This window comes from Pocillopora damicornis, chromosome 8 (genome assembly GCF_964200805.1).
Source record: "Pocillopora damicornis chromosome 8, jaPocDami1.2, whole genome shotgun sequence".
Taxonomy (NCBI): domain Eukaryota; kingdom Metazoa; phylum Cnidaria; class Anthozoa; order Scleractinia; family Pocilloporidae; genus Pocillopora; species Pocillopora damicornis.
The window spans coordinates 22,036,777-22,057,037 of record NC_142677.1 but is presented as its reverse complement, the minus strand read 5'-3'; the positions used below and the strand labels follow the sequence as shown (position 1 = coordinate 22,057,037).

At 39.0% G+C, this 20,261-nt stretch overlaps 1 protein-coding gene across 2 annotated transcripts; it reads right to left on the bottom strand.

Annotated features, from left to right (window-relative positions):
- Window positions 1-247: 247 nt before the first annotated feature.
- LOC113678878 (tudor domain-containing protein 1) lies at window positions 248-20,228 on the bottom strand. 2 transcript variants are annotated; one of them, XM_089214824.1, is made up of 35 exons: window positions 20,066-20,228; window positions 19,097-19,328; window positions 18,623-18,732; window positions 17,942-18,030; window positions 17,208-17,266; window positions 16,968-17,109; window positions 16,743-16,823; window positions 16,144-16,244; window positions 15,631-15,694; window positions 15,248-15,296; window positions 14,956-15,008; window positions 14,215-14,291; window positions 14,040-14,111; window positions 13,392-13,588; window positions 12,875-13,036; window positions 12,567-12,735; window positions 12,307-12,391; window positions 12,020-12,091; window positions 11,350-11,503; window positions 10,800-10,912; window positions 10,170-10,278; window positions 9,443-9,502; window positions 9,042-9,157; window positions 8,418-8,474; window positions 7,872-7,929; window positions 7,478-7,589; window positions 6,565-6,917; window positions 5,222-5,409; window positions 5,007-5,126; window positions 4,311-4,397; window positions 3,934-4,139; window positions 3,029-3,318; window positions 2,096-2,234; window positions 1,416-1,599; window positions 248-1,087 (listed from the first exon to the last, which is right to left on the bottom strand). In XM_089214824.1, the coding sequence occupies exons 1-35, from the start codon at window positions 20,115-20,117 to the stop codon at window positions 500-502; spliced, it is 4,800 nt and encodes a 1,599-aa protein (XP_089070950.1). In that variant the 5' UTR covers window positions 20,118-20,228; the 3' UTR covers window positions 248-499. The 2 variants fall into 2 exon arrangements, with proteins under 2 accessions (XP_089070950.1, XP_089070951.1); XM_089214825.1 differs by having other exon boundaries at window positions 250-1,087; window positions 6,565-7,028.
- Window positions 20,229-20,261: the final 33 nt, after the last annotated feature.

Here is a 20,261-nt window from a genome sequence, read left to right as displayed (position 1 = left end):
AGTATCGAACCCAGACCTCTAAACCCGGAGTTCGGCACACTAACTATCAGGCTCCCACGTCTCTCACACTTTACTCTCAAAACGAGGTTTATCTCATGTTAAATTTACAACTGGCCTTCTTTTATTGCCAACAGACGCACACCAAAACCAAATAAACCTTTTGATGTATCAAATAATGGCAGACCCTCGTGTTGGTTGGTACGCCAACTTTTTTTTTTAAATTGATATAAGGACAGCCTCAAACGAGTTGATATAAGTAAGTTTTAATATGCCTATAGACAGGATTACTATACAAAGCAACTGAACAAACAAACGTAATATTTTATCCTCAGTAGAAAACATTTTCCGCCCAATGGTAAGCTTTATAATAAAACCTGCGATGCAAAACTGCAAAACAAAAACTAAATTAAACATTTCTTTGTCAAAGAGTCCTTTCCCATAATCTTCATATTTTAAAGCAATTCACAATGATTTCTTCCTCTTTTTCTCTTTTTACTCATCATACAGCAGATTCCAAGGAATCTTTATTCACTTCAGCCGAATTCGTGTTTTTATTTGTTGACGTCACTTTCGCTACCGGGGCTGACGTCAAAGGCGGTGATGCTGTCTCTTTTTCATCACGTGATTGAACTCCTTCTGTTGTTTGTTGAGAACTTTCGACCCCATCTAGACTGGGTTCTGTTTTCTTAACTTCCGACTCACAGTTTCTAGAAACTGTATCCGTAACCTTCGATGTTAGCTCTGCTGGTTTTAACAGTTGTTTTGCGGGAGGAAGGTTACGTGCAGGAGTGGGAATTTTTTCCAACAATTTAGTCGACGAAGAATCTGCTTTCGTCTCAGTACTAATCTCTAATCTATCCTTCGATGTGAATTTTAACTCGGATTCTTGAAACTCCAAAGTTCTCTCCTCTGATTCATAGCTTTCGTCGGTATGAGTGTCTGATTCTGCATATACGGGTACCTCATAATCCACACACTTCGCTAAACCTCTTTGCGCCAAGAGAAACCCTATCGAAACTTCTTCGACGCATCCGTCATGTCTCTCTGTATGTTCGTATAACATCACACTGGCCGGTGGTCCATTGAACTAGAGGAAAAAGCGAGGGAACTTCAACTTTAGTCAAGAGCTTAAGAAAATGAAAACTCGTCGTCATCCGTTAGGATTTTAACCACAACCATTTCCGAGTTTGTGGTTGGGTGCTCTACGTATTAGCCGCTGGTTGATTCATTTAAAAAGAGCTGGCCCAAATTTTAATTGCTCATGATCTCCTAACGACAACATATAAAAATGAGGTCAAAACATTAGAGATCACTCTCCACTTTTTGGCACTTTTCGCTCACGGAGAAAACACTTTGGCGTTTCACTCATGTGAAAGTTAATCGGTCGCAGAAAACGACTCTACTACCCTACTCACTAGAACTTTCGCAACAAGTTTCTTGCCGGCTACCAACTGAATGAGGGTCTCCATAGAGCTCACTGGCCAGCAGGTATCATCCATCATTGGTCCGTCTGTTTTGTCTGGTGGCCTGATATCGGCAAGAAAACATCGTGTGGCTTGAACTGGTAAATCTAGTAACTCTGATGGAAAGCCTCGCAACCTGGAACAGAACAAGAATAGGAAAGGAAATTAACTCCGTGGTTACATGATGTACGATATGGGTTCTTCCACCTGTTTTCACTTGGAGAAAGGGGGAGGGGAGGGGGGGGGGGGAAGAAGGAGGGTTGGAAGACAAGTTCCCTTAACGGCCAGCGCCTTGGATTCTGGATCTAGAGATTGTGGTTCGAACACGGGTATCTCCTTGAATATTTCCGCCTACCATGCCTTTGCCCACTCAAGAGTGTACTTTAGCACTTCTGAGGGAACAGTCAGGAAAACTGCTGACAAATTTTTGAGGGGAGGGGTGGGAGAAATTCCATCCCCCAATGTCATTTCATCGCCACTTACCAAAGTCACGTTACTAAGAAACAGCCATGCCTTAAATTGCGGGCTCACTAACTCTTAAAATGCAATTTACACGTGTTAGAATTGGCTCCCGTCTTTCAATGCCGACCGCTGGTCATTTAAAATCTATGAAACAAACTAAGTCCTCTAACCTGTCCGCCTTAAGTACTTCAGTTGTGCCATAATCCACGTATAGCGCTTTGACCTCAAGAGGTCTCTGATGTTCAACTGATTGAATCTGAGCTCTGTACCACATGTCATCTTCAGTGTAGCGTGCACAGCACAACATTCCTGCAGTTAAAGATTTCCCAGTTAGTCTCTATTCCCTTTGGTTCCTCTCCTATTTCAGTAGAGTTTTTTTTACAATTCTGTAGCAATTTTCTCAGAGATGTAGACGAATAACTAAGACAAAATTGGTCCACTATGCCAACAAACTTCAATGAATGACAAAACGTTGCAAGTTCTACGACATTTTAAACTTTTCTTTAACTCTCTTTTATTTCCCAATTTATGGTCCCTAATTTCTTGCAACATTATTTGGGAGAAAGGTGGCACTTTCAAGTAACTTATAAGAGAGAGATAACAGGATTTCTATTTATTCTGCGAGTGGAGAGTTCTCTTCTAAGAGTAGGCGTGTAATTTTGCCAATCATTGTCGAACAAGAAGCTTTGCTGGTTAAGATAACTTGATAAGGACATTTGTCTAGCTAGGAAATTTTCAGAGGTTACAAGACATTGTAGACTGTAAGTGGTTTGAGGATATTTTAATACAGTATGTCTTTCTTTAGACGTGTCATTGACGAGTAAAAAAAGAATCACAAAAAATCTGTTCGGGAATTGAGGACAACTCTAATTTCTTTTGACTCAGATGATGGATGAAACGACAGGAAGGTGGATTGGAAAATCAAAGAAAGCATATACGCTCTGAACAACTTCTTTCTACATTTTCCTTGGCGACCGTGGATCTGGGAAACCGAAAAAGGCAGCTATGCTACGGTCAACTTTTTTCTCCTTTCACTTTGCTTTACGCTCCAATTAGTTTCAAAAAGCGACGAAACTTCGGACCAAAATGAGATATGATCTCACCTTCTTTGGCGGTCGCCAATGGCGTGTACTTCTTAAAATAATCTGGACTGTTTATCTTAGCCATAATCTCCTCCAGCATACGAAGCTCTTCGGTTGCAACGTCCAGGGTAGGGTCAAGATCGTCAGCGTAGCCCTTGTCTATCTCAGTGGGTGGAACTCGCTGGATAAACAGACGGTCAGGTCTCTCTATATGTGTGATAGTGACGTCAAACCGTATTCCATCCCCAGGGAGTTCCGACTGCACCAACACACATTCAGCCTCTCGGGAACTGATCATTTGAGCATGCGCTCTTTGGTGAAAACAAAACGCAAAGTAGTTTATCATGACAACGTTAACTCACTTAATGGGTTTAGACAAATATGCCAGATAAACATTTGTCACGAGGACTAAACGTTTAGAGGATTCGATGTTCAGCCAGTTCCAAGTTTCTACTCGGATGCTTAAAAGAAATTTTTAATCGAGTACTGGTTTTGTATTATCTTTCTCTTATTTTTCGTCTAGCCGCCTTACGCCATCTTCCTCAACCAATCACATGTGAAACTAAACCACTCGTGACTTGTCACCCGCGTTTTCCTCGCGCTTCTTCCAGTTCGCCTATTTTTAACTTTGATCTCTTATTAGCCTTTGCTCTGATTGGCACTTATGATAACACTGTTTCTTGGTATTTCGACAATCAATTGAAAAGTATTCTACAAGTGAGCTCTTGAGCGTAGAACACGCTTGCGAGCTTGGCCTCAAACTAAGTTGATATGTAACAAGCATCCCGCAGCTGCACCCAAAGCATCTTCAGAAGTGAAAAAGTACCAGTGATCTTGTGAGAGGTAGTAAATCACATTCTGCATAAGAATGGAAATTTCAAGTTTGCGAATGAAGTTTCAATAAGTGTTGATTCAAACGAACTGACCTGGTTTCAGTAACTGATCGCTTTGATATGAAAGGCTTGGCTTTCCGAGGCCCTGGCTTTCTCGGGTGGAACTGGGACGACTGTTCTTCATCGCCTGGCGTGGGAGATCTCTGAACCAGACCCCTGCTCAGCAGGCTCTGCGCCACATCAGAACCATCGGGAAGAGATAGGTTTACCACCAGAGGGTAGCCAGGCAGTTTGTCACCCTAGAAACGAGACTAAAAGTAAATAACTACAAAAATAACGCTAACAAATAACAAAGTTATTCGCGTTTCTCGGACAAGAAGCATAACTCTCTGTGCCTCCCTCCACCCCTGAGAAGTTACATATAAATCACCTCGGGCTGTTAAAGGGTTACTACAACAGAAAGTTCTCACCCTGATTGTAGCCATACAGTCCTGCCCCACGACAGCCTGAGACAATGCCAGGATGGCTTCTGGTGGCCAATGCCCGTCACTAGTTTTCTGTAAAAGACGGAAAAGAAAAAAAAAGCAGTTGTGATGAAGTAAATTGATAATTATCTCTGGAGTACTGGGCGAAGATCACTTATCAGACAAGCTATACTTCTACCAGCTGGGTGTAGCCTGCAGTGAGGACGAGTTAACTTTATAAGCTCGCGATCGTTTATTCGACCGGCCATATTTGATTTCGACTTCGAGAAGACAGTGGGGTAGGGGGTAGGCGAGATGTAATTTATATCGCCCCATTCCCTTGGACCATCGCCCACCCCCTTGGTACAAATTTCTTTCTCTCCCCAGCCTTCTACTGCTTTAAAATTAGCTATAATTTTCACCATGAAAATACTGAGCACTCGTTCGCCAAAATGACACCTACCCTGCAAGCTAGGCTGGGTGTACAATAATTCCTCTAAATTTTATAACAGTTTCCATTTCAGCTTACATACACTTCGTTAAGGGTTTTCTACAGTTATATTTCAATTTAACGGCCACTTTCGTCAAAAATTTGGGGGTTATTTTCTTTCAAGTAGCTATGCATCAAAGCCAGGGCATATAACTTTGCATAGATCACATGCTTCTGATCAAATTCAATATGACAACCAGAGAACTACTCACAGGTTCAATTCCGCGCAAAACCAGCTGAAGACATTGGTTAGGAACCTCCATGAATGGCATCTCTTGCCTTATCGCAGACAGGGACACAACTTCCGAATTTCCAAAGTCAACATAGCTCACCTGAGGAAATACAACCAAGTTCATTATCATTCTTGAGTACATATGGAAGCACTTTTCTTACATAGTGCAAGACAAGGCGGTCTTTTATTACCTACCTCTACTTTGTCCTTCTCTAATATTTTTATCACTGATGCACGGTACCACATACCATCCTCTGCGAACTGAGCAACGCACGGGAGGCCTGGGAACAATGACGTTACATCGGAAGGTGCTCCTGATTGATCCTCGCTTTTGCCGTATCTCTCTAACAAGGTTCCCATGATGTTTATCAAAGTACGGTCACCTGAAACCGCCACAGTACATTTGAAAGCATGGTGCTCGTAACTTACGTCATAGGCAAGTTTATTTAAAAGCACTTTTCGATTGAATGTCGTAAAACAAAAACGAAATTAATCACAACGGCCGGTCAGAAGAAACGAAAATGCCTTTAAAAGCCAATGGGAACTCATAATAAAAACAAACAAATTGCATAAAGCACAGGAAAACGCAGGCAACCAAGTCATGATTGGTTTTAGCTTTGCATCTCATTGGTAGAGAGAGTGACGCGTGTTTTCTAGACCAATCACAGAAAGAAGTAAACTAAAACCAGTGCACTCTGGGATAACTTTTGACTCTCAATTAACAACAGCTCTACGCTACAAAAATGATAGTAAACTCCGGCAGCAAAATGCAATCCTCTACCTAAGACTTAGACTCGAGTTTTATGGGGAAAAAAGTCAATTCGTTTGCTGAAGCTTTTCCAAAATATTGTCACAACAAACTTTCTCACTTTCCTTTACTTCTTGTTGACTACGAAATTCAAATGTTAGGTCGCTGGAAATCAGCCTGTTACAAGACTTATGTTCGTTCCCCGCTCAATGTCCTTCCCCAGTTCCCTCAGCGAATAGCAAAGACTGCGTCGATCACTTATCAATAAGCTAATCCCTACTACCAGAACACTCAAGATTCCTAGTGGAAAGCTAGTTTTTCCCTTCTTCTTCTCTTACCGCAAACTTTACCATTTACCGCAAACCTTACCATTTGGGTATTTCTTGGGCAGTTGTAATTGTTCCAAATGGAAAATATATGTAGCTGCCCATCGACGGCCCACATACGTACGATTGTTGTCTTTATTGCGTGATTAAATGGTATTACTAGTTAACACAAGTTAATGGTGAGCATGTATTGTACATAGCTAGGAATCGCATTTCATTATAACCTCGTGTGTCGTATCGTTCGGTTCGCTCGCTCCGTGAATTATTGTATTCCCCATCTTTTCCCTCCCTTGGCAGTTGTATTTGTCCCAAATGGAAAATATATGTAGCTGCCCATCGACGGCCCACATACGTATGATTGTTGTCTTTATTGCGTGATTACGTGGTATTAATACTTAATGGGGATAAAAGTCAATTCTTCTGTTGAAGCTTTTTCAAAATATTGCCGCAACAAATTTTCTCACCTTCCTTTACTTCTTGAGCATACACATATCCTTGTGAATCCACAAACGTGACTCCGGCTTGGAATTTCTTTCCTTCCGGTATTGTTGCTGCCTTGTACTTCAACTCCTTGTAATCACAGGAGGCGCTAGATGTTTCACTGGCTTGAGGCTCCGTTCTATCTTCAGACACAGCCCTCTCCTCTTCCCTGAATGAACTAGCCTGGCTCTCCTTCTCCGTTTGAATGTCAGGTTCGTTTGCAGTTTCCTGCCCAGTTTCTGTTTCTTCTACATTCTGTTCAGGCTGGATCTCATTTTCCGTGTTATCTCTTGCGTTCTCATTTCCGGTGGCTAGTTCATCCCGGGTCTTTACAATGCTGCAAGAACGCTTGAATGAGCATGCAAGAATGCGACACAAGCTGTTTCTCCTGCGCATTTTTCCTGTTTCTAAATATTCTGTCTTTTCTGCTTCCTTTTGCTTTAAATGACTGAAACACAAAATTGAACTATACACACAACAGCGAAATGTGTAAAATCTTGGTCTATATAACACTGACAATAGCGTGCTTTCTAAAACAATTCCGTATAAAAGACATCAAGAATAATCAGATAAACATTTAGTGAAACAAACAATAAAAAATAAAAACAAAACAAAAAAAAACAAATTAGATTTAGCAGAGACATGATCTGTGATCACAGCGCTGTGCCAATGAGAACACAAAGTAGAAACAAGCAAACTGCCTAAAGCACGTGAAAATATGAGCGACCAAGTCGCGACTGGTTTTGCTTGTGAATCTGATTGGTTGAGGAAATGGCTTGATTCTTCTTTACTAATCACAGAGCGAAGTAAAGCAAAACTAAAGCGATCCCTGAACACATTCGACACTTCACTGAAAATTGATCTTGTCAAAAAAAGCGTGCTATGTTCTGATCTTACCCGAGTCCAGCCGTCTGACAATAATCATGCTGCACAAGAAACTGATTAATACAAACGTCCTGAGCGCCCGTGGTGTCATACAGCAAAACCGACATCTTGTTATCAACAACTCCTGAAATTATAAAACAACCCGCATAAATACGAGAAGCAAATAATGGTAGCTCAACACAAGATGAAGAAAGGCAGCACGATAGCATGATGATTCGATAAAGTACACTGCCTACATAACAGACTGCGAGTAATCCCTCCTTTTACGCCACGAAAGTAAAAAAAGAAACAGCGAAAAAAACAAAATTATGTTAGCGCGCCTCGCGAAACTCTGAGAGTGAGGCGCACGAAAAGTAGTCGTGATCGTGATCGTGATCTGTGGCGTGAAACCTTTTTGAACGTTTACCTTTCACTTCAAACACCAACGACCTATTCAGCAACAGGCTCGAAACATTCTGTTGATCCTGTTCGAAAAACACACGCAATGTCAATAAAACTTGTTTGGCCTTTGCAGAACACTTTACGAAACAAATCTTAGGAATTCCAGGGTTAACAAAATGCATATTGATGTGAAAAGAATCCTAACTATGGAAAACTAAAGTCACGGGCAGCGGTTTACAAACTGAGTTGGCTCGTTCTATTCAAATGTTGTCCCAATGGTTCGCGTGTTTAGAAGACTAGACGTAAATAGCAGGGCTTCGATAAAAACCGTTTACCACCGTCTACCACCGTCGGTAAGACCTCTTACCACCGCTTCTTTAGCCTGCATGCAGGCTTTTGGGTTGGTAAAATTGTTCAAGCGTTTGCAAACTAATATTTTGGGACTTCATACATGTTTTAGGTACTTTTACATGACGCAGAAAATCACGTTACCTAGCTTTATTAATGAACGTATTATTGATATGGTAAAGTAAAGAAAGTTCTACAATGCCAAGGATCTTTCCCCACACACCTGTCCCTGCCATTCTTCTTCATTTGGTTTGATATCCACGAGACAAACAGGTAATGCCTTTCGGGACGAAAAATCAACGTTCTTGTCATTCTACTTGTCTTTCTACTTGATGAAAAATTGCTACATAACAACACTTATTTCGAGGTGTGTGCATAAAGCATGTGATAAATGTGTATGGAAAAGGTTTCATGTCGCCCAGTTTCAGAGGGTCTGAGCCGCCAACTGGATTCACATCATTTTTCTTTGCCTACACATATGTTGGGGGGGGGGGGGGGGAAGGGGACAGGACGAGGTGATGTAATTGCAAGTGAAAGGTCTGGTTTAGAACTCTGGTCTAGATCGCTTCAATTTTCTTTCGCTTAATTTGCGAGAAAGCGGTTGTTCCTTTGAAATTTTACGCGAGAAAGTGGCGCGCGGCGGGCCAGAATGGATCCCCTCGCGTATGACCGACGTTTGACCGCTATGTGGCCGGCGATGGAGTCCACGCTGCAGAAATCGAGATCATCTCCAGCAGTTTTTGCAAGTCAGTCCCGTATGCAGACTCAAGCTTAACCCACACTGATGACAAATACATTTAACGTCCTTTTATAACCCATACATTTAACGTCCTTTTCAAACCCATACCTGCTTTGGAAGTCTCAGAAACATGTCGGGAAGTTTCCTGATCTCGGAAAATGTCAATTTTTCAGAGTTTCCAAAGTCTACATACGTCACGTCTACGGTTTCATCGCTGTTTACGGCTGTAAAAATAAGAGTTAAGAAGAAGATACGCAAAAATTGAAACAGACCTCGCACTTAGATCGCAGCTCAGGGCGGCCTTGATGTTTGAAAGGAGAAACTGGTTCTAATTCAAGTTACATGTGCCACATCCAGGCACACGAGTTAACAACATTCAACAGCTGTTTATCGCAAGTACACTTCAGATACACAATTCACACTCTCACGTGTCGCAATACACACTATCACATGTACACTACAGTAACAAACTTATTACGTATAAGCTTGACACTTTATAGTACCCTTACCCGTAACGAGAGCTCTGTACCAAATCTTGTCTTCTGTGAATCTCGCCGCACAAACAAGACCTGCGTAAGGACGAAAGTAGACCATGACAAACTCGTTTCACTCCAAATACATTTACTTAAGAACGTTCTTCTATCTCCCTACAACCTGCAGTAGTGCAAGATTATAATCTTGAACTTCAATATAGTAAATTTAATGAAGTCTCGAAAATAATCCGGGATTGTATTACTTTTGCTTTCCTTCGCTTTGTGATTAGTCCAGAAAACTCGCACCATTTTCTCAAACCAATCAGATGCAAAACTAAAACCAGTCACAATTTGGTCGCTCGCGTTTTCCCGCGCTTTAGGCGGTTGACTTGTTTTTACTCGAGTTCTCATTGACTCTTCTTCCTTTCCTCTGATTTGCCGTTGTAATTTATATGGATTTAGTTTACGACACTCAGTCGAAAAGCGCTATAAACAAGTGGAAACAATTCCACTTTTTACGGTAGCATAACGTCTTTGCTTTCTATACCTAGGGGGAACTGAGAGTAAGGTAAAGTTTTAATTAAGAAATGGTAGCATGAAAGAAGTGCAAAGTAACTGGAGAATGTTTTGCTTAGGGTAATTTAGCCAGTAAATTTTCCAATCTACAGTGAACTTTATGGAAAGGGAAGGGAGACTTTTTATATCTCTTCTCGAAATTACACACCACTTGCTTGAGTGTAAAGTGAATCGTAAACAAACCTACCCTTGTAAGGCCACGGAACACTCCATTCGGTTCCACGCCTCCTCCCTCCAAACATCTTGCTCATCTCCTCCATAATATGCTGTAGCTCCGTTGTCTCTTCACTGCGCAGCTGCCAACATGGAGGACCAAAAGAAATACCATAATGACAAAAATTTATGACGAAACCCTGAGAGTAAACTCCCTCTTATTTTGATGTAGTTAAACGCATCGAGTACAGCTCAGAAATAACCCTGATAGTCAACAAGTAATCGTTTTATATTGATCTTCCAAAGTCATCCTCGTGAAAGTTTTCACCAAATCGAAAAGTTGTTCAAAAGCTTAAACCGACGCTCCAAGCTGGCACTGTTTAGGTCACCATGACCAGTGGAGAAAAATTCTACCCAGCATGTTTGCAATGCAAGTCACCAAAACCGACGGCCACATAGCTAGTTGTAATCTTTTTTTTTATCATTCAGTGTTTCAGCGGTCTGTCATTGGGGTAAGATAGATATTCGCCGTAAACGTAACGCACTGTTGCACTGTTCTTTATGTTCCGTCCCTACCCCCTCCCCACACCTCACCCTTTTTTTTCCCCAAGCGACTACTTTGTCACTCAATTAAAAGCCACTTCATCGAGACAATGTTTCAAACCTTTTGCACATAAATTTCATCAGGGGCAGCAACATGTGTTACAAGCACATCAACAAATGCTCCTTCACCGACATGAACAGCTTCTTTGTAAGTCTTCTTAGGGAAGAAAAGTCCTGAAATGATTCAACGGAACATCTAAAACTACAGGAAGGCCATACTTCAAAACTACCTCAACATAAGTCTAACTTAATTTCTTCTTCTGTACTTATTAAGTCACTCATTCATTTACTCGTTGATTTATTTTCATTAGAGTAAATTTAGATTGTGTGTCGAAAGTAATTCCGCGTTACTTTGTTTTTGCTTTACTTCACTCTGTGATTGCCCCAGGAAACTCGCACCAATCTATCATCCAATCAGATGCAAAATTAAAATCAATCACGACTTGGCCGTCCGCGTCTTCCCGCGCTTTAAGCAGTTTGGTTGGTTTTAGTTCGAGCTCTCTTTGGCTCTTAAAGTATTTCCGTTTCTTCTAATTGGTAGTTGTGATTACTTTAGTTTTGTTTTTATGACACTTAATCAAAGGGCGCTTTAAACCAGGTTATTTACCAACCTTCGGGTTTTGAGGCAGGAGAAGAGAAACGAGCCACTTCCAAGAAAACAAGGGCATCACGGACAGACACAGGTCTGTCATCATCTTGAGTTGGTTCATCATCTTCAGGACGACGCAAGTCAACCACCAGTTTATTTCCCTTTCTTCCAATCACCTAATAAAGCATACAGACAGTTACACCTTGAAATCAGTATGCATATCCTGCATACTGTTCTCTATACATTTCCTAAGGTGCTGACAAGGAGAATTTGTTTAACAATCAAGAGCTTCTTTAGTTGGTGATCATTTCCTTCATTCTCATGACCTTTATGTGTGATTCAAGGGTGATATTGTGAGGAGAATTTAGAATTTAATCTCTCTTGGAAGACAAAGAGTTAGAACGCGGTTTTGCAAGACAACGGCTAAACTTTGTCTAAATAACCGGCCCAATGAGTTTGGTAGTTGACAAAGAATTGGTCTGTGAATGCCTGTACGTCTGTTGTTCATTTAGTCCCTAGAGATTTTCTCCTCAACATTAATGAAATTTGCATCAACCATTTACCACAGTGGTCACTTGATCACACACACATGTACATCCTTAAGAGAACAAACCATTCCCTTGAAAGGATTACATTTCAAGTTACTAAAGCTTAGTTGTACAAAATGATTCATTTAGCTTCTTTGAACTTACTGTCATCAACAAAGGTTTATCTCCAGTCAGACTTCCAAACGCCTTTATTGCTTTGGCAGGCCACTTTTCCTCCTTAAGATAATATGAAACACAATTTAAATTAATACACTAAGACACACTTTCTCCTATTCAGTGTTGAAACCCACTTAATAAAGATCTAATAAAAAAAAAAGCCTACTTTCTGGCTGCTATATAGTTCCTTGTAATGAAACAAAAGTGTTTAAGAAGGAAAATTTATTGAATGATTGAACTTTCAAATACCCTGCCGAGTAAAAATGAAAACAAACCTGGAATGGAGGTACAATGTCTGCCAAGCAACAACATTCTCCAAGTTCAGGAACATTTAGAAATTCTGCTTTCATCTTTCTCAACCTGGAATAGATCAATGCATAGCAACCAACTTCTAAGGGCACCAGTACTTATTATCACATTTTGATTTCAATTTTTACTCTTCTACTTTTCATAAGTTTGTTTACCAGTGATAAGAGCACTTGAGATACCATCCAAAAAACAAAAAGCTCCTGCTGCATTTGCCTTCCATACTTACTTGCTTAAAGGCAGCCACTCACTGTTTCCATAATCTATGTACTGCACCTCAACACAAAGATTATTCTCCAGAGTTGGAACAGTGTTGGGATGTGCAGGAGAATATGCTGTCTTGATGCGAGCTCTGTACCACTGATTATCAGTTGTAAACTGAGCACAACACATGTCACCTGACAACAGCAAAAACAAAAACATCAGTAGGGAAAGGAACAATTTTGAAGTATCTACTTTTCCAAAAATTTTCAAGGCAGCAGCAGCAGCTTTCTGCACTGACTTTTGTTATTGAAGGAGCAAAAAATACCAACATACCAAACTTGACATCATATAGAAGATCATGAACATTCTCTGTGCTGTCGCAATAGATGTTGATGACATTCATCATGATCTGGAGTTGTTCAAGGTCAGCAACTCTTTGAATCATAAACTGACAAGGATCTCTGATATGCGTCACAAGAACAAGTTCATGACGATCTAAACAACAACACCATTTTTCAGATAGCTATGTGGTTGTATTAAAATTGACAATTGTAACTTTACCGCATCACTCCATTCCTAAATTGTACACACCAGTCTAAAGTCACTAGTTACAAAGAGCAGAGAAACTCTCAGGAAAGAACAATCTAATTTCTCCTTACAATATCACCCCTGAATCACACATTAAGGTCATGAGAACAAAGGAAATGATCACCAATTAACAAAGCTCTTAATTGTTAAACAAATTTTCTTATTCAGCACCTTGGGAAATGCATAGAGAGCAGTATGGAAATATTCATACTACTGTTAGGACGTAAAAGGTTATAATACCTACACTAGAAGCTGCCCTTACATGCAAGATTTGATTTAAGTATCCTGGACACTGTGATTGATCCTGGTGTTCTCTGATGCTGCATTCTTTGATCAGACAGCTGATTATCTGCAGTGTCTTCTTGTTCTTCTTGAGCATCCGCAAGCTCCTGTTCTGAGTCATCACTCTCTACTCCCAAGTATTCTTCATTCATTTCACTCAATTTTTTCATCTCAAATCTGATAATCAATGTTTGACAGAGCAGGTAAAAATATGAAATAAATCGTATATGGAGAGATTGTCCGAAACAATTTGATGACGTGTTACCTTAGTGTTTTTCAGGTAAATCACATCATTTTTGAGAGTTTTTTTAATTTCTACTTCTAAAAGTTTCCTGTTGGTCGGTGTACGCACCATTTAACCCTTTAACTCCCAGATCAAATTTGTAACTCTCCTTAATGTCGACCCTACAATTCTTATAATGTTAGTTCAGAGAATTTAGTATTAGATCAACTAATTGTCCTCAGATTGATATTTTTCTTAATTCTCATCACTTATCTGGTTGATATTATATGGATATTGTAAGGAGAAATTCTGTCTTGGTCACTTATGGGAGTTAAAGGATTAAAGGGAATACAAAAATGATCTTGTTTATTGAAATAACCAAAAGCAAATGATTAATATTCTCACCTTGCACAACCATCTGTAGAAACAGAGCCATATTCATTAATTGTCTCCCTCATCCCTCCTCTAGTTTCAAACCTAAACACAAATAAACTCCATTCCAGCACTGTATCATTCAACAAATGTAATAACTGTAGACACAACTGTTGTATAGTTAACTTAACACTATAATGCAGCTTACCTTATTTGATCTTCATGGGATATCACTTTTACTGCACAGCACTGCATCTCTTTAACACATTCCAACTCTCTTCTTAACTAAATATGACAAAATATATTTTTTGGTCGAGAGATAAACTGATAATTCACATCCTGTAATGCTTCAACACAAACAGGTACATTAGTACAGGGTGTGAAATTGTGCCTAATACAGGTGCCAATGTGACTAAATTTTTCACTTTGGTGACCAAATCCTGAAAATTAGTCACAAAATTGGCAACTAGAATGTTTCATCATAACCTTACCAAGAGATATAGTGAATTACAAAGATTTGCAAAGATAAATTGGCAGCAAACTTCCTCATTAGGTTTGTTTCCAAAACGCAGCACATGCCTCATGATTGATAACTAGATGCCATCTTGGATTTAAGTGGGCTTGAATGCTGTATATCTCTTTGTGGCTTGTTAAAGATCTTTTCCCTCACTTAATTTCAGAGGGTCTATCTAGAACACTGACAACATAAAAAAAAGGGTTTGTTTGTCTTTGAAAATGGCGAAAAACTTTTTTTAAATTGGCTACCACTTTGAAGAATTTAGGAGCCAAGTGGCTATCAGAAAAAAAATTAATTTCATGCCCTGTGGTAACTTTAACAGGTAACAAGTAGACAAAAGTGATGTACATGCATTAAATAAATAATAACTACAATTAATAATATATATATTTTATCAGAATTGAATCATGTGCCAGAGTGCATAAAACTGACCTTTTTAGCATTGTCAATTAACGTCTGTGGTTGTCCAATCACACTTTCCACTTCTGAAAACATGAAAATATAAATAGCAATATTTAAAAATAGCGGAGAACTCACCTGTTTACTACAATGTAGCACACGTTAGTCAAAAATATTATCTCACTTTAGTCTATAGTGCAGCTGGATATCACAAGCTAACATTCTTGAGGTTAAAAACCTCAATCAATTCTTGATAAGATTGCTTTTCATTGAGTTTTACAAACACAAAACCAACTGAAGATAAACACAACAGACTATCTCTTACCATGAACATAATCTTTTGCTTTCCGCAAATTGTCAGCAACCTCTTCTCGCTGTTTTAGAATAATAGTTAAAAAAAAGTCATAAAGTTTGATAAATTCAATAAGAGTTGCTCTCCTATGAGATAAATATTGCAAACTGGATTTTGTTGTTGACTTGAAACATGGTTTTACTTGACTCGTTAGTTTATACAATGCCCAAAAAAAATTTGCACAGCACTTTAAAAATTTAATTATGCTTAAAAAAGCACACTTCTTACTTTTCACTAGAGAGAGGGGATGGTTGGGTGAGTGAAAACCTAAGCAGCAAGAGAGAGCCCACTTAAGCCAAGGAAGCTTTAAATATGACAAAAATACTAGTGACTACAACACTAAACAACTATTATACCATTTTCTCTAAAATCTTTTCCCCATTGTGATTTAGTTCAACTTCTTTGATCAGAGATTGCTCTCTGCAAAAGAACACATGCTTGGTGTTAGGAGACATAAAAAGCAGGGTGCTAACTCAACTCTTAAAATTTGACCCTATTTTTGCAAGTTTGTTCTACTCTACAAGCTGTGTCAATCTTCCCCTTTATAAGCAAGTTCTTTACGCCCTAACATCATTATGCAAGTTCTCCATAATGTTGTTTATCACTTCCTATGGTACTTAAAGGAGAATTTGCCCAACAACCAAGAGCTTTATGATCATATCCTTTATTCTCACGACCTCAATGTTTGATTCAGAGGTGATACTGTTGGGAGAAGTTAGATGCTTATCACTCTTGTGGGTTAAAGGGTTAGACAGTTATGCCAAAGTTTCCTGGCAACTCTAAGCAACGACTCAGCCATTTACAAAATGGGTGCATTTGACTTCGCAACAGACAACACTCTGTAACCTGTAGTGATAATACTAGTGTACCTGGTCTGTAAAGCAGAATATAACATCTGAAAGTGCTCCCTGATATTATTCACAATTTGATTCTTTTCAGCCTTAACTCCTGGAAGTGCTTTACAAATTACCTGTAAGCAAAGGAATAACAACATAAAACAGGATTACATCTAATTCATTAATTAAACTCCATAAAATACGATAGATTGTCAGAGTTCACACTGTTTTACTTCGACCTTTTCCATAAAATTTTTGAACTTTTTCTTGACCATAGATCTATAATTTGCTTTCAAATAACCTCAAACAACAAATCAGCAAAATATTTCTCATTCTTTTCTCAAAAAAAAAAATTGTGGATCATTTTCCATGACTTTCCATATTCCAAGGAATTCCAAGTCTTAAAAATGATATCACAAAATTATACAACATTTTAGGCCCAGAAATGATGTGATGAAATAAAAACTTTTTCCAGGCCTGTAAAACAAATTTGTGAAATTTATGAATTTCCAGGACTGAAAAATGACAGGGTAATCAAAAGATTTCATAACATTCCAAGACTGGAAAACTATATCCTAAAAATCAGTGTCTTTGCTGGTTATTTTATTTGTTACTTTTCAGGCATAACAAACCTGAACTGACTTGTCTAGACATTTGATAACTGGAGCTACTTCATCAACTGATGTCTTGAATTGATCTTCAACTTCTTTAGCCTTTAATCAAACAAAAAATGTCTCATTTCACGCATTCAAAACTAAGTTAACTATACCAACCAAAGGTCTTTTTTGAAACTCAAAATTATGTAAAAATTACATGAGTTTAACCAAACTCACAGATTGAAAAAAAGATTTACTCACAATTTCATCTATGGGTGCAATAGCATGTGTTTGTCTCTCTCCAGTAACAACACAGTGTGAACAGACAGGCTGACAATCATCCTTGTCGTAAAACTCCAGAGGTCTGTTATTGTGATCAGGGCACCCAACAGCTGTTTCAGTGCTGAGAAGTATCACAAACAAAACTGTCAATATGAACAAATCAAGGCCCCTAGCATTAACAATCACTGTTTTATAAAAAAATAACAAGCAACTCCTTACTTTTTTTTTGCAACAGGTAAGGGAACATGTTTCCTCAAAGCAACTGAATATGAATGCACCTAGGAAAAAAAAAACATACATGATTCCTAATCACTCAATCCTTCAAGGAAAATAGAAAGGAGTACATTTCAGTTATCAGGGGTTCAAGTTATGGCTCAAGGTGTACTGAGTTTTCCCAATAGGTCAATGACCTGTTGAACTATGTGTTTATGCTTTCCCTAACATCAGTATCCATATTCTCTAAACTTATCTCTATACATTGCCTTTGGTACTGACAAGGAGAATTTGTATAACAATCAAAGCTTCTCTAGTCGGTGATCATTTCCTGTTATTCTCATGATCTTAATGAATGATTCAGCAGTATTATTGTAAGGAGAAATCAGATGCTGATCACTCTCAAGATTTGAAGGGTTATTGAGCTGTTCAAGCAAAAGTAAGAAGTTTACAACTTCAGATTATGCCTAGGTGTGCCTGACATTTTAAAAGATCTGAACCAATCATGTATTTGTCAAATCATGCTTGCTCTATGAAGTGATTCAACCCTGTGGATCAGACCCTGCTATGATACCATTGAGGAGAAAGCTGTTTAGCAGTAGCTTTTGACAAATCCTTTGCTTTCTCAGTGATCTTCCAAGTGAAATCCCACTTAATGCTTTCCCATTTAATGACTTTCTTAAGCTAAGCTAGGGAGTGGAGGATGTGTGCTCAGATGAAGACAAGAACAACAGACATACTCTCTCAAAACAAGCACGACAGTAAACTGTTTCACACTTGCTGCAACTGCTAGAGGCTGTTGCTCTGGTGCACTCTTCACATTGTACACCTAGGAAAGAAAGAAAGAAAAAAAGACAATGATACAAACAAGGGACAAATCCAGAAAACTGACTGGGAGGGGGGGCTAAAATTACACTACTTCTCCTTCAATTCAAGCCCCCCACCCTCCCACCCCCCCCATAAAATTTTGCTATACATTCTTCCAAATCTGTGCCAATTTAATTCCACAAGAAATATTGACATTCTCCATCATATATACTAAAGTATATACATACATTCTATGGTGCAAAACAGGATTGTAAAAAGTATACGATAGCCTTCATTCAATAAAATATTTTAACTCCTGCACAGTCATGACAGGTTTACAGACTAGTGTAATTCCCTTGTTCAATACACTTGTACATACTGTACAATATATCTTTCCTTTGCAAGACCCTCCTGGTACTTTCGTCTTATTTATTTTACAGTACCACTCAAAAGTAAGTTGACAGTCCCTCGATCCTGGATTCTTGACCCTCAATACTGGATAACTTTGAAGATTGAGACTCAAGTTGAGTTTTAAGACATTTAAGTTGAGTATCAAGGCTTTGGAAACTCGGTTCAAGACCCTTGAAGTTGGGAAACATAGGTGCACTACTCACCAGTGTCAATTTTCATCAGTTCAGCTTTCTTTTCGCGGGTAAACTGATTAATTGCTCTTTGCAAACCAGCTTTTGTCCCAAGCTTTGAGTGACCTGGCTTTTGAACATCACTACAATAAAAAAAAAACAAACAAACAAACAAAAAAAACAAATTAAGACCAGAAATTGAATGACAGTTTCACAATCACATCTAACTATGCATTGAAACATTTCAACTGAAACCTCTCTAAACTTGTCAAGTCTGGACATCTCATATGTGTGTTCACAGGTTTTGAAACATAATTCAAGTTTGAACAAAAAAAATTGTTTACCCAAAATTACAGCTCAAATTGTACTCTAAATAAATTTGCAAAAGGAAAAAGTACGGAATTCTGCTGATCAGTGTGTAACCAAGAGTTGGTAGTAAATAAAAAGTTATAGACAACATGCATGGACTTTGTATGACCAGAAAGCGCTGCTAATGTATACACTTACGTGCGGTAAGAAGCTCTTTTGGAGTTGGTCATCACTCCTAACAGGAAGATGTTGGGGGGAATGGCCATTACCCCCTTCTCTCCTTCAATTGCCAGTGGGGTGGGGTGATGACAATCTGAACATGACACCTCCGTCTTTTGTAGCCTGGCCCATTTAGTCACACACCCCTCGCAAAAGGTGTGGCCACATTCCAAAAGCAAGGGGATGCGATTTCCAATTGGCTTGGTCACATCTGAAGAATGAATTTGTAACATTATCTTTATGTTAATCATTCAAGAAAAATTTTTAATCATGTACTGATCATTTGTCTAAAAAAATGTATTGTTTACAAAACAAATAGAGAGAGCTTTCATTTTTGCCACAGATTATCATTCAAATGTCTCTGTTTATCCTCTTAAAACTTTTACAAGAATGTACTGACATCAATGATTGCCTGTTCTGTAAGTCAGCTGGTACCCTCAAAGTGACAGCACCAAACAGTGATCTCAGTTCCACCCCTCCCCCTTGGATTCCAAATTCACCCCTCTCCCCTTCAATTCCAACTTGCACGCGAAGCAACACACTTTATTCTATAGAGGCGATCAAACCACAGTTAAACAAGTCCGCATTTTTAAAAAAGTCAACTGACAAATAACACTAATGAAAATGGTTTTACGCTTTTGCATTGTCTAAGTGAAAGTCTGACAAGCTGCAAAGGATGAGCTGAAGAAAATATCAAGCTTACGTGTATCTTGTACTACAGCAGACACAACAGAATTTATATTTGTCGAAATAATAACATTTTCGGCTTTCAAATGGGTATCCATGTAATTTCAGCTTGTGACCCATTAACTGACTGGATATCAGGATGTTTCTGAGGTCGATCACAGCTGATGCACGCTTGGAAATTCTTCGCAGGGCTCATTGTCTACGAGTGAAACTGTTTGTAAATTATCACAAAAGGACGTATATAGAATGTGTAATAGTTACCTTTAAAGCCGTAACTTTTGCAGCAATTCTTGCAAGTCGGTGTACGCTGCATAATAGAAGCGAGGAAGATAATTAAGAAAAAGTATCCTTAGATCTTCCGTTCCGGTTGCAAGGCCACAAACCATCAAAACACATGCTTTGATCGTCACCTCCGACAACTTCCAAATTAGGACATACCGAACACATGTGTATCCAC